Source organism: Amphiprion ocellaris, chromosome 20 (genome assembly GCF_022539595.1).
Source record: "Amphiprion ocellaris isolate individual 3 ecotype Okinawa chromosome 20, ASM2253959v1, whole genome shotgun sequence".
NCBI lineage: Eukaryota > Metazoa > Chordata > Actinopteri > Pomacentridae > Amphiprion > Amphiprion ocellaris.
This window is the reverse complement of record NC_072785.1, coordinates 25,710,102-25,724,558: the sequence shown is the minus strand read 5'-3', so window position 1 is coordinate 25,724,558 and position 14,457 is coordinate 25,710,102. Positions and strand designations below refer to the sequence as shown.

Here is a 14,457-nt window from a genome sequence, read left to right as displayed (position 1 = left end):
AACGTCTTTGTCTTACCATTTCCGCTGCCCTGGTTGCTGGTGATGATCTGCAGCCTCCACTGAGCCTCCGCTGTCCTTTTAGACAACCTCTGCAGTCGAGCCCCGAACGTCTCTGGAGTCACCGAGCAGCCCAGACTGGCCGCCGCCTCGGCCTCTCGAGGCAGCGCTCTTCCCTCCTCCTGTCCCTCCTGCTGACCCACCACACACATTCCCTCCAGCCCTTCCTTCAGCAGCTTCACAAAACCCTCCATGGCAGTGATGTCCACCAGAAACCCCCTGCAGCCCTGGATGAAGTGTCCCAGGTCCAGGTGGTGACGGTGGGCTGCTGCTGGACTTGAATGCAGCTTCTGGTTCTCCCTCCTTCTGTCCTCAGCCTCACGTATCTTAGTGTCCGATTCTACATTTGTGTTCCTTGTATTTGATAAACCTTCTGACTGAGTGTCTTTTTGAGTCTGTTGGGCAAAGTCAGCGGTGGACAGAAAGAGGAGGGAGAAGATATTCTCCAGGAGCTCCAGGCGGAACATGGCAGGCACAGTTTCTAGATAAAGCTGACACTCGGACAGGTAGTGCTGGAAAACGAAACTACAACCTGAAAAACACAACAAAAAGACAATAACAAAGTCAGCATATAATCTAGAGCTACAGTAAAACACACATCACCTTGTTGGATTTATACTAGTCAAAGATTCTTCTCAAAACAACAAAATCCAGCAAGTGTTGCTTTGTAATAAATGGAGCAGAAGATAAAAATGGGGAGAAACAAGACTCTCCGTCTTCACGTAAAGTAATAATTTATCTTTTGACCATAGAGGCAAACAAACAGAACAACGCTAATCAACTCAAGGTCTTCATCAGGGACTGAATAACCCATAATCAGTTGAGATTATATATCTTAAAAAACAGCTGGCAGCATTCAAGTCAACATGTGTCCTGGAATATCACCTATAGCATGAACTCTAAAGAAGACAGAAAAATGTGCATCTATAATAAGGCAAGATAGCATAAAGTATTTTACATTAAGTGGAAATTAATCCCATCCTGAAAATACTCAACAAATAAATAATTATGTTTAACCCGCTGCTGAACCCCAGAACCTGCCGGCTGAGTTCGAAAGGCATATTTAGGCATATAAAATTTAAGAAATGCCACAGCATTTGGCATTTAATTTTCCAACAGTCCCTAAATCTATCATGAGACACAAAAAATGAACTAAAACTAGGCTCAAAATCAAGATATTTCATTTATTTTTACATGTTTTATTTAAAAAATTCTCAAAAATGAATAAAAATGCCCCCAAACAAATCCTCCGAAAAAAAATCTACCAGAAACATCAGCAAAATTTTTAAAGAATGAAGACATGATTCAAATAAATGTAAATTTTGAACCTTTATATTGTTTCTTTGCAGCTGTCGGGAGATGTACTTGTTTGAAAGCTTTAAAAACATGCGATTCCAATTATCAAGACGATGTTGGAGACTATGTGTGTCAAATAAGGAAAAAAAGGCTTTACTATGAGGAGCTGAAGAAATGTATGGAGGAAATATTTAGGACAGAATTTCCAGCAACATTTAAAGTATTACATTTATGGAAAATATCCACACATATATGTTTGGGATAATTTTAATTAAATATTAAATAATCTTCAAAAACAGATGACTCCTTTTATGTTCTTTTATTTTGTACTTTTCTGGTGCATATTTTTTTAGAATATCTCTCATGTTTAAAAGAAAAAATAGTGGGAAAAAAATTGGGAAAAAAGAGAAAGTGGTGGCTGTTTAAATGCAAAAAGAAAAAAGAAAACATGCAAGTCCACTAAGAGTTCATTTGTAATCTTACCCACACAAGGAATTTTGTCTATTTGTGTTAGATTTAACTGATTTTTTTACTGATATTTCACTTTTATTTTTTTAAAGTTAGTATACTAGAATGATTTAACGCTGCCAGTAACAACTGCACATTTATTTTAGGGTCTTACTTTTTTGCAGTTGAGTTTATATTTAGCTGCATTAAAACTTCACTGCAAAAATAGAAGAAAGTTTCTATACCTTCTGAGGCAGACGAGGTTTTGTTTTGGTCCATTTCTGCTTCAGAGTTGTGATGCTGCTGCTGCATGGACTCACACTCTGTGCAGTTTGAGTATTTGTGTGCATTTACACAGAGTGCGTAGATGGCATACTTCATGGCACAGAAGCCCTGGAACAATATTATGTTCCTCTGCACACCAGGGTTGAGCGTACCGACTGCTTCGGCATCCCCTGGAAGAAATTTAAAAAAGAAACACACACTTTATTAGTAGACACCATCACATTAATCATTTTTTTAGCGTTTTAAACTCATTTGGACATTGAAAAGTGCAAACCTGTTTCTGGTGAATCTGGCAGTTGCTGCAGTAGATCTAATATCCTGCGCTCTTCAAACTGAGCTAAAGGAGTCAGAGAGTGCAGAATATAGAGGGCTGAGTGATTGTCCAGAGCGTGAAGCTGAGCTAGCAAAGCTTCCATGGAAATCCCTCTGCACATAGAGACAAAAGACAAAATAATCAATTTTATTGAAGGTGCAGAGTCACCATGCAGCATGCTATGAAGAATACATGGAACAAAACACACTGACTCAAATGAAATAATATGAATTTGAATAAAGAAACCACATTAAACATCAATGTTAAAGGGAAGTCACAAAAGGTGATGGACCCAATTATTCTGAATTCTAGGAGAGGCTGCAATGAGTTTTGATTTAAAGATTTGAACTAAATATGCCTCTTCATCACATCAAAGGTTAGAACAGATTTGTTGGTAATTGATTAAATAACCTTTAGGCCAGAATTGGGAGACCAAAGAGGTACATTATAGGTTAAAATAAGAACCTTAAAGTCACTCTCCAGTCATTGACTAAACCCCTAAACATTCATTTTTTTAATCAAAATGATACATTAATATGTTTTTAACAAAACAGCTGTTTGAAATCAGCTCTAGCTTGGCCAGAATAAGTGCTATTTGATGAAATGTTTTTGTTTTTGTCAAGATCCTAGGTGCAGCAGATTTCTAGTAGAAGACCAGAGAAAATGGCATTATAATAATCAAGTCTGGAAGATCTAAATGCACTGATTTCTGTCCCTGTTATCCTCACCCTAACCAGTCGAGGCAGACGTCTGCCCTCCCTGAGCCTGGTTCAGTCGGAGGTTTCTTCCTATTAACAGAGAGGTTTTTTTCCCCTTTCGGCAAAGTGAACTTTTGAATTTGTTGGGTTTCTCTTTATTGTCATGTCTAACTATCACAGTGTAAAGTATACTGGGGTGACTTATGTTGTGATTTGGCCTCATATAAGTGAAACTGAACTGACTGAAGAACTGAAAAGTGACTAAGTTGGAAACAAATGGCAGTTGAGCTTAATAAACAATAAAACAAGTGCTTACGGATTGTTGTTTTTACACCATTCAAGTATTTCAAGCTGAGCTGACAAATGATTGGCAAACTCCTGCAGAACAGAGTCATTGGCTGCTGCCTAAAGAGATAAAGAAAAAAATGCATCAGCAAAGCACCAAGAGCCAAAAAAGTAGACATCTGCACAGCTAAATAACTTTGGTTCTGACCTGCTCCTTGTGAAGGATTGTGAGCAGCATCTGAGCAGAGTTTAAACTGCGACACTGAGTCCATCCGAGCAGCAACAGCAGCCGAGAGAGCGGCTGAAACTCCAGCTGCAGTAAGTCCTTCAGCTGACTGAACTCCTCGTGTTTAATCAGGTCGAGTGCAGTAACCTACAGGAAGGAACCGTCTTATTACATTAAAGCATTTCATCACATGCAGCTGCTAACCATCTTTACTCGACCTTCAGGACGCAACAATCCTACTGAAAGAAGAGTCTGTGTGCTCGATTACTTCCTGTAGGAATTTAAATCTGGTTAGTAAACTGGTACTACGATGTTTTACTTACCAAGACTTGCTCCAGGAAGTGCTTCCCACTACTAAGGCACTCAAAGTAAATGGACTTCCAGGCGGAGGGACGATCGTTGTGGCAACATAAACTGAGGGTCAGCTTTTCTGCTTCAGGAAGATCCACTGAGAAAAGGATGTGAAAACAATTCAGATTCAAAATTCAAATTTAAGTTTAAAAAAAAAATGTAAAAACTTGATTTGTCCCATTTTTAGTCCCTAATTTAAGGCATGTGGGGCAGTTGGCTGAGCCAATAAACAATTTAAGGTGCAGGTGGACTGAATATAAATAAGTTCAGTGCCCTGTTGGTGATGTATGGAATATGCAATGTCCCATACATTGGAAACCAACAGATAAGAAGTTAAAAACAAAAACAAAAAAATTAAAAGCAAACCATGTCAGTCTGATTCCTTTTACTCACTGTTCTGTAATATAAACTCAGTTTTTCCTCATTAAAAAAATACACCAGGTTGGAATAAGAATGAACAACATCTCTATATACACCGATCAGCCGCAACATTAAAACTACATGTGCAATTTAGCGTAATTCCTTCTCATGCCACCGAAACAGCTCGAAACCGTTCAGGTTTGGACTCCACAGACTTTGGAAGGTGTTTTGTGGTTTCAAGCACCAAGAAATTAGCAGCAGATCCTTTCAGTCCTGGAGGTTGAGGGTTTGGGACCTCCACAGATTGAAGATGTTCAATCGGACTGTGATCTGGGGAATTTGGTGGTTCTGATGACCCCTAAAGTCCTCTTGAGGGTTGTTCTAATATTATCCTGTATTTTTATTTTTTTCTACAGATCTAATCAGGAGCACCTGTGGCATCCAGTGTGTTCCTAGGTTACAAAAATGCCAGTTGCAGTTTTTAGTGCTGCTTTAGTCTATTCTGTACGCTTTGCACCCTACAACACCTGCACATATACCACTAATTCTAGTGATTTCTAAAACCCCATACCATGCCTGTTTAATTTGGTTTTAACTGTCTCTGACTGTCTGGCCACTTGAGCCAGGCCATAACATAATGAGCCAACATCTTGAGCTCTTGGTCATGTTCCTCAAACCATACCTGAACAATGTTTACAGTGTGACAGGGAGGTTTATGCTGCTGAAAGAGGCCATCAGGTAACACTGCTGCTATGAAAATGTGTAAGATGTGTTTAGGTAGTTTATACATGTCAGAATAACATCCACAAAAATGCAGGACTGAAGGTTTCCCAGCAGAACTTTTTCCAGAGCATCACATTGGCCACAGTTCCTCCTCCTGGCATCTGTTCCCCAAGCAAAACAATGCATGGTCTGCGTGTTACAGTAGCTCTTCTACACTGGACAACCTTCGCTTTTCCCTGATACCCAAGAGTTTAGGGCGTCCCTGACATTGCTGCTGGTTGTCTGTTCTTGAACCACTTTTGGTTCTAACCATTGAATACTGGGAAAACCTGACAAGACCTGCTGCTTGGTCTTTGTGAAAGTCACTCAATGTCTTACGGTGCCCATTTTTCCTGCTTCCAACAGATCAGCTTCAAGCATTGACTGTTAACTTACTGCCTGATATATCCCACCTCTTGACAGGTGCCTTAATAATCAACGTTATTCACGTGGTTTTAATTCTGTGGCTGATCTTTGTACAGGCCGACCCATCAACTTCCACACATATATCCAGCCAATACAAGCTCTAAACTGACAAACAGAACTCTATGACATAAAATAAAATCTAAACAGACACCAACAAAGAAACGAAACCAGACAGAAAACGGGTCGAAGCTGTCACATGTCAATTTTCCTGACACCCATTTAAAGCTGCCTCAGATTAAAGCCGCAGAAGCAGAAGTGTGAATAAAACAGGAAAGGGGTCAAAGTTTCTCTTCTGAGCAAAGAAGGCAACCTTTTAGTCTACAAATGTCTGAGCAGTATCAGAATAGAAGAAAAGAAAAGTCAAGCTAACCACAAAAACAGCTGATGGTGATTTATAGAACATGCAGTTGTTTTGTCAAACTGACTGATATGAAAATCAATTGCAGTAAATGGCTACATCACATATTTTAGCAGAAATCTGTAATTTACTTCAAATATATCAATCAGACTATATTTATAGCGCTTTCATGTACATGAAATGTAACCCAAAGTGCTTTAGAAACAAAAGAAATAAAAAACGCAATAAAACAAGACAATGCAAACAGCCTCCCATCCCCAATATTGTGTTATAAATGAAGAACTCAAAAATAGAGATTGAGGAACTGAGGAAACATGTGCAATAAGGAAACACCAGCTGAGATAAAAGGAAATATAATAAGATAAATATAATAAAAGAAATATATTAAAATAAAATGAATGAATAAAATAAATACATAGAAATTAAATTAAATTAAAAGTATATTATTAAAATATAGATGAATAGGTGAAGGGCAAAACAGAAGTCAAAAATCATAAAAACTAAATAAAAAAATAAGAAAAATGAAGTAATAAACAGAACAATGATTAGACTAAAATATGTAAATAAACTGTATTTATGTATGCAAATGAAATAAAGAAACAAAAAAATGCAATAAAACAATAAAAAAAGATAATTCAAACAACCTCTAACTCAACATTGTTTTATAAATGAAGGACTGAGGAAGCGCAAGACTAAAAAATAAATAATAAAACACGCAATGAGGAAACACCAGATAAGACAAAATAAAATAAAACACAATAAATAAATAAAAGAGAAGGAAAAGAAATCCTAAAATTAAACAATAATTTCCAAAATAATGTTAAATTAAACTAAATAAATTCAAACAAAACAAAATAAAATGTCTATTAGTAAAATACAGGTAAATAAATGAAGGTCAAAATAGAAGTAAAAAAAAAATCAATCATAAAAACAGAATTAGAAAATTATAAAAATTAAGAAATAAGCTTAACATTGAACAGACTTAAGGATGTGAATAAGTGAATAAACAGCAAAATCAACAAAAAAAATGAGTAATCAAAAGCCTGACTAAAAAGCTTGAGCTTGCCTATAAAAATATGACACATTATTGATCCTAAGACATGAAATAATGCCTGGAATTTTGTCATAAAGTTAAGTGAAGAAGATGTTAATATGGCAGCACAAACAGTAAAACATCAGAGCTGTGTAAACTTTCTTCAGTGTTCTACCTTGTGTCTGAGGGGAGTTCCTCAGCAGATGATCCCTCTGCAGCCTCAGAGCCGTGCAGCAGTAAGTCGTGACCAAAGCGTCGCATCGAGGACGAAACAGGCAGCTGAGGATCCTCTCCTCCTTCAGGGGTCCTTCTCTAGCCGCCCACAGAGCTTCACAAAGAGCCTCCAGCTGCCCGTCGCCTCTCTGGGAGCTCCACGGCATCACGGCCAACACTCCGTAGATCTCCTCCACCCAGACCTCCACCTTCTCCGGGCTGCTCTCCGGCTTCCCCAGCTTCTTCAGCAGGTGCTGGATGAATGTGTGCTGCAGGGTCTGGTCCTCCGAGCATGACTGGTCCTGTAGGAGAACACGAACAAATCTTTATACACGCTGCAATTACTACTGTTAGTTATTCCATCTCAAATCAATCACTAACATGCCAGTATTTAAGATTTATTCTCCAAGTTGTACCTCAGAGTTCACAGCTCTGTTCTACTCAGATTAGGCTACCAATGTTTTTATTTTTGCTGTCATACCAGCTCAATCAGCTAAGAAAGTTATGACCAGGTATTTCACATTAAAAGTATTCTTTATGTTTTATTTTGCATTACTGTGTCATGCAGCTATATATGGCTAATTAAACATCACTTGTTGACTTCTGCATTGTATTTTTTGGCAATGTGAGCTAAAAAAGATGCGATTTTTCATCATAGCTTCATTTTTTTGTCTGATTTCAACTCCTTAATAATTGATAACAATAATAACAGTACATTTTATTTATGGGCGTCTTTCAAAACACCCAAAGACACTGTAAAAAGTAAGCAAAGTTAAAACAAAGTAACAATACAAAACTTAACGATGGAAAAGGTTTGACTAATTTGAGACTATTTCATCTACTTGTCCTGTATTGCAGATTCTAAATCAATGTCATGATGACAAATAAGAGTAAATTTATGGCCTTTATCTTTATTTATTCCTTAGATATAGTCATTCAAACTTAGCCTCAAATTTCAATGCGCGAAAAATGGGCTGAAAGTGAGTCGACAGGTTGTTTTTTGTTGTTTTGTTTTTAAACTGGAAAGTATTTGATATATCAACATAAAATTTCATAATTATCTTTATAAATATCTATATTTCATGCTGTAAAAAGTTCCTGCAAATCAGAGATGGCTGAGAAGAAATTGCTCTGAAAATTGGATTATCTGGGATTAAATTACCAAGAAAATAATAACCTTTTCAGATAAGATTCTTAAACTAATCTCTTTTGGATTCACAGAGTTTTAGATATAATTTTCATTGTGATATAAATAAGAGTAGGACATAATTTAAATAAACTTTCTAAACAGAACAGTGTTTAATCCTATTTCAAATTATATTAATGTTTATACAATAAGGTCCAATCTGGGAGCAAACTGTATTAAGGCTCCTCATATTAATGATACGTTTGACTCGACCTGTAAGAAATGCGCTAAAGTCTGGGCGAGTCTCGGCTTCTTTTTCTCCAACAGGGTTTGCAAACACGACTCCACGGCAGCATCTGTTGTTCCTGAATCTTCTAGGGTCTTATGCTCAGATTGTGAGTTTAAGAAGGCTTGACGCAACTCCTGCTGAAACACAAATTACACTTAATTAGGAATTTTATTACCAAACACAAGCTCAAATGCAGACCGGAGTAAAAAAAGAGAACACTGACCTTGAGAACAGCCTCTGATATGCCCTGTGACTCCAGCTCCTCCAGAAGTAACAGAAACTCCAGTTCTTTTTTGATGTTGGGAGAAACCTGAAGTGAAAACAAAAACAGTAAAGTTACTGCCTTTTCAGTGTATTTTCACAACAAAATATTAGCGTTTTAACCTTTTTCATAGCTATTTTAGTTCATTCTTTAATATAATTACTGTTTTTCTGCTCAGTTTTATCCCCTTAATCTGCTTTATGTAGAACGTTTAATTAAGTTATTATATGCAAAATGATTTCTTTCAACTATTTGTACCTATAATTAATAGTCCAACATGTTGGGACAGAAAGTGGGACTCAACAGCTGTCGAGTGTTCAGTCAGAGCCGTTACAGAGCAAAAAAAACACTTGAAAAATGTGGGGGGTTTTTTCCCATCTGATGAGATTTGACTGCAGCAATACTACAATAATTTGTAAAATGCAAAGTGCAAATTCTGAGGTTTCCCTTCTAGTCAGAATAGTGATTATTTTGTGTATAATTTCTTCTGAATTACCTGTTCTTCTGTGCATTCTTCCAACACCTGCAGCCAAAACCAGGCCAGTCTGTGAGGACTTCCTATGGACTCCCATCTACAAAACCATCATCAGTTATAAAAAAAAAACAAAACACTGTACTGCACATAATAGGGAGAATTGTATAAAAGCCAGAACATTTAGCTGCCTCATATAACCAAATATATATGATCAATTTAACTCCAAACGACGCTATAACATTGTAGAAAACTATACAAATACACTGCATGACATGGAATTGTTCTGATAATTTGCACGTGACTCACTTTAAGCTGTAAGGATGGGTGACAATAGCTCTGATTATGACTCGCAGCTGCTCTGAAAGTTCTCCTCCTGAGTTAACCAGCTGTGGAACACAAGCTCTGGCCAGCTCCCACTCCGCATGCTGCAGACACCTCTTGAAATACTCAAACAGGTCCTGAAGCGACGTCTCAGCTTCACGGCCGAACGGATGCATCGTCACCTTCACCGGGATTCTCCTCGGCTCAGTGGTCACAACTGAAACTGCACCTTTACTAGGAGCAACCTGGAGCTTTCAGCACCTGAGACACAAAGAAAAACACACCTGAGTTTGTAGCTGCAGCAAAATTTATTTCACCAAGACGTTAGAAGACAAAGGAAAGAATTTCTAGCCCTGACATGCTAACTATGTGTTTCCTGCATAGAGGAATTTTTGGCATCTCCCAAAAGGACTTTATCTAGTACCAAAGAAAAACACCAGCGATAAGATGATAAGAAGTGAGTTTTGTTAACCAGGATTTCTTTAACTGAAGCAAAACAGAAATTTTTTGTCAAGTTAGGGCCAAAAAATACATTATTGACGTGCAACAGTCACATCATAAGAAGTACAATGTGAAGTAAGACAAATTAACTCAAATACGCTACTGTTCAAAAGTTTGGGGTCACCCAGACAATTTCATGTTTTCCATGAAAACTCACACTTTTATCCATGTGCTAACATAACTGCACAAGGGTTTTCTAACAATCAATGAGCCTTTCAACACCATTAGCTAACACAATGTAGCATTAGAACACAGGAGTGATGGTTGCTGGAAATGTTCCTCTGTACCTCTATGGAGATATTCCATTAAAAATCAGCTGTTTCCAGTTAGAATAGTCATTTACCACATTAACAATGTCTAGACTGGATTTCTCATTCATTTAATGTTATCCTCATTGAAAAAAGATGCTTTTTTAAAAAAAAAACAAAAAAAACAAGGACATTTCTAAGTGAGCCCAAACCTTTGAACGGTAGTCTATATCACATTAGAATTTATTTTCTGCTTGAGAAAAGAGAATTCGCACAGTTCTCATTGTTCATGACTAATCTATAAGAGAAGTCTGATATAATTCACCCTGATTTAAGTGCTTTTCTTTAAAACTTTTTTCTAGCAAACCATTTGTTGAAAGCAGGCTAAATGAGTGAGAAACATGAGAGAAACCATGAAAAGGAAGATTTGGTTGCAAAAAGAAACAGTGCCAGTTGCATAGGAATACTCCAGCTAGAGAGAGGATGATATTGATCCAAGTACAGTACTTGCACTGCAGTGTTTTGCACACAAACACAAGTAATTTGCACCAATAGCTCTGTATGACAAGCGTAAAACATGATCTGAAAGAATTCAGTGTAACAAAGTTCGCTGGAGGCTTTTGCCAGAGTTGCACCATATGAGAAAGATTCAAAACATCTTTTTTATTATCATTTTTTCTGTCAAATTAGGGCCAAATAATACATTATTTCAACACTGACACTGCACTATTGACATACAACAGTCATGTTATGGGAGGTACAAGATGAAATAAGACAAAATTAGGCAACACAACTTATTTTCTGCTTGCTATGAAGAGAAAACTTGCATGTTTCTCATTTTTCATCACAAATCTACAAGAAAAGTCTGATATAATTCACTCTGATTTAAGGGTTTTCATTTAAATTTTGATCAGCAATGAGGTTTTTGACATGCAGGCTAAATGAGTGAGAAACAGGAGCTGAAAAGGAAGATTTGATTGCAAAAAGAAACACAATGTCAGCTGCATAGAATATTCCAGCTAAAGAGAGGATTATATTGACCAAAATACGGTACTTTGTCTGCAGTGCTTTGCGCTACACAATGCAACACGAGTAATTAGTTTGACTATTTAAATGAGCATCAACATCTCTGTGTGACAAGCATAAAACATGATCTGAAAGAACCCAATGCAACAAAGATATCTGGATGCTTTTGCCAGTGTCACACCATATGAGAAAAAGTTTTTTTATGATCACTTCGTATTTATTATGCAAATACACTCCTTCTAAAAATCACTCCAAACATTCCAGACAGATTAATTCTTTAAAAGTTGAATTACTGAAGCAATTTAATGAAAATTGCTGTATTTTTTTCCAGCTTGCAATACATCACAGTGTCAGTTTTTTCCATAATCATGCGGCTCTACATGAAATGGTTGAAAATATCAGAGAAGGGCATGAATTTCTGTCAAGAAAAGTAATAAAAACTCACTGGCTCCTGTTCAAAGACTTATTTTAAACCAGGCAGATTCTGTTTCTCTCTCTGTCCGTTATTAAATAACTTGAGAAGTAAACAGTTTTTGCCATTATGCATGACTTGTGGTGTTTAATTTACCAACTCTTTGTGTTTTACAGCCTTTAATCTAATTCGCATGAAAGGGAATGGATCAAATTTGCCCTTTCTTCCACACTGACAGTCATGCATGGTTGTAAAAAGCCAACGAATCTCAAAAACTGCACAATGAGGATCCATTTAAGATGGTTTAACACTTTTACATAGTTTTAAAAATCAATTTATCAGAGTAGAGCTGCAACTAACTTATTTTCTGTGTTGATTAATACGGTATTCAGTTTGTAAATTATCAATATATGCCTTGTTTTGCCCACAGTTCAAAATGTTTTCAGTTTATTGTCACAGAGGAGTAAAGAAAACAGAAAATATTCCAAATTAAGAAGCTTAAATAAGCAGAGTTTAAGTTCGCTTACCTAAAACTATAATTGACAATTAATGTAGCGGTTTCTAAACGAATCGATTATTAAAGCAATCACTGTAACTCCAAGTTAGAGCATGGTTTATTATCTGCATTCAGTGCCATGAAACTGATTTAGTACAGACTCTTTTCACTTCTGGCAAGTTCGCTTTACATATTTGTTACACCTTTTCCAAGGAAGATGAATTTAACGTACTACTTGACACCCTTTATCCATGGATATTTTATTTACTGACACACTACACCACTCAGAAGCAATAACTCCTCAGTGTCTTCTACTGAAATATTCCAGAAAAAATCTCTTTTACAATAACAATTAAAAAGAGCTCAACAACAAAACAAATGTCAAATTAGACCAACAACAACAACTTTTCTTGCAATTTTCACTTAATTTTTAATATATTTTTACTATCTTGACTTGCTTGTCCTTATATCCTGTGTATTGTGGCTATTTTAGTTCGATCTTTAATATATTTTATTGTTTTTAACGCTTTGTTTTATCCCCTTTATCTCAATCTGCTCTGTGCATAAGCTTTCTTTAAAAATGTGCTGAATAAATACAGTCAATTAATACAAAAACTGATTTCTTTCAATCACCTGTGCTTTTAATTAACTGTGCAAACAAACCACCATGTTGAGACAGAAACGTGGGACTAAACAGCTGTCCAGTGTTCATTCAGAACCGTGAGATACCAAATAATTCGCCTTAAAACGCTTTCATTTTCGCCTCTGATGAGATTTGACAGATACCTTACTATTGTAGTTAGCATTAGCATTAGCTGAGCATGTTTCTGACAAGCAGGCAGCCGAAACAAGTTCACTAACTTCCGTAACAACGAGCGAGAGCACAAAGTTACACACATATGAAGCTTTTCGGAGTTTAACAGGATGAAATAAAGTTAGTTACTCATTTCTTTGGGCTGTTTCCCTTCAGTCCGGGCTATTTACGCTCCCTGCTACACGGCTTCTATCGACCTATTATGCTAACAGAGCAGCGGAGGTCATGTGACTGGATCAGCTGATTCTCAGACGCTGGTTGGTCAAAGGTTGACACAAGGGGGGCGGGGCTTCTTCCGCTGCGTTCAGTGCAGTCGGACAAACAGACTTCAGAGGAGAAGGCGTTTCTGCAGCAGAGAAAGCGGTATTTTTAGCACCACAGCTGCAGGACCCGCTTCTATTTATTACCTTCTTTTGAGCCAGACAACATGGCGACCACTTTCTTACTCAAAGTTCAAGGTTCAAGGTTTATTGTCAAATGCACAGTAAAGAAACTTGTAACTTGCTAACCACAACGAATGCCAAACAATATAAATCTTGAAATAGATAAGAAAAAAATAATTAGAAATATAATAAATGAAATTTTAAAAAAGAAAATGTAAAACAATAAAATAAAAAAGATAAATAAAGGCAATGCTATGTACAAAATAAGGCATACTCAAAGGCACAAACAGTAGTTTCTAAATTTTTTTTTAAAAATGTACAGTTTTAGGTGCAATAAATCTTTAAATCCATAAGTGTTTGGACAGTAAGTAGTGTTATTGGAATAAATCATTAAAAGCATAACTTCAATAGGTTCAAAAGTACTAATTGGGTGGGGAAAAAACTAACTTTAGAATTATATGTACTTAAATCCCTGAAAAAATACTGACAAATGTCCACAACCCAGACATACTCGGTTTACTATCAAATTAACTAGAAAGTTAAGAAGTTGGAATTAGAAAACTTGGAGGTTTTTTCTCCAAAAAAGAGATGCATTTATTAGAGAAAAAGCTGGCTATTAATTTAATAATTGACAACTGATACATTAATTATTGCAGCCTTATTGGAGCTTTTTAAATACAGTAAAACTGCACGATTTAGGTGATTTTATGTGATTGCAGGTGATATTATCTGCCAGTTGACAAAAACAATCTGTGAAACGACAGTTTAATCATAATTTCCATGTGTAATAAAAATATCTATTTTTTTTAATTAAATGGAGTAAAAAATATTACAGTCTTACAATCAAACATTGTAAAAACAAACAACTATTTGTCAAAATGCAGATTTTTGATTTGGACATCATTAACAGTTTTGGCTTCATTTTTCATGGTTAGCATGTAAATTAATGTTTTTTTCTCTTTTTATTTTACTAGCTTTTCTCTGTAGTTGAACA

General features: G+C 36.4%; 1 protein-coding gene across 3 annotated transcripts in view; it reads right to left on the bottom strand.

Moving 5' to 3' along the window:
- Nucleotides 1-13,331, bottom strand: part of zfyve26 (zinc finger, FYVE domain containing 26) — a 43,169-nt gene extending 29,838 nt beyond the window's left edge. For all 3 annotated transcript variants that reach the window (XM_055005745.1, XM_023286626.3, XM_055005746.1), the window contains exons 1-12: nt 13,210-13,331; nt 9,569-9,844; nt 9,284-9,359; nt 8,749-8,835; nt 8,510-8,659; nt 7,073-7,412; nt 3,931-4,055; nt 3,590-3,754; nt 3,413-3,501; nt 2,360-2,511; nt 2,046-2,255; nt 17-589 (exon numbers count right to left, since the gene is read on the bottom strand). In XM_055005745.1, the coding sequence (XP_054861720.1) occupies nt 17-589; nt 2,046-2,255; nt 2,360-2,511; nt 3,413-3,501; nt 3,590-3,754; nt 3,931-4,055; nt 7,073-7,412; nt 8,510-8,659; nt 8,749-8,835; nt 9,284-9,359; nt 9,569-9,759 (2,158 nt within the window). In that variant the 5' untranslated portion in view covers nt 9,760-9,844; nt 13,210-13,331. The remainder of the gene's footprint in view (nt 1-16; nt 590-2,045; nt 2,256-2,359; nt 2,512-3,412; nt 3,502-3,589; nt 3,755-3,930; nt 4,056-7,072; nt 7,413-8,509; nt 8,660-8,748; nt 8,836-9,283; nt 9,360-9,568; nt 9,845-13,209) is intronic.
- Nucleotides 13,332-14,457: the final 1,126 nt, after the last annotated feature.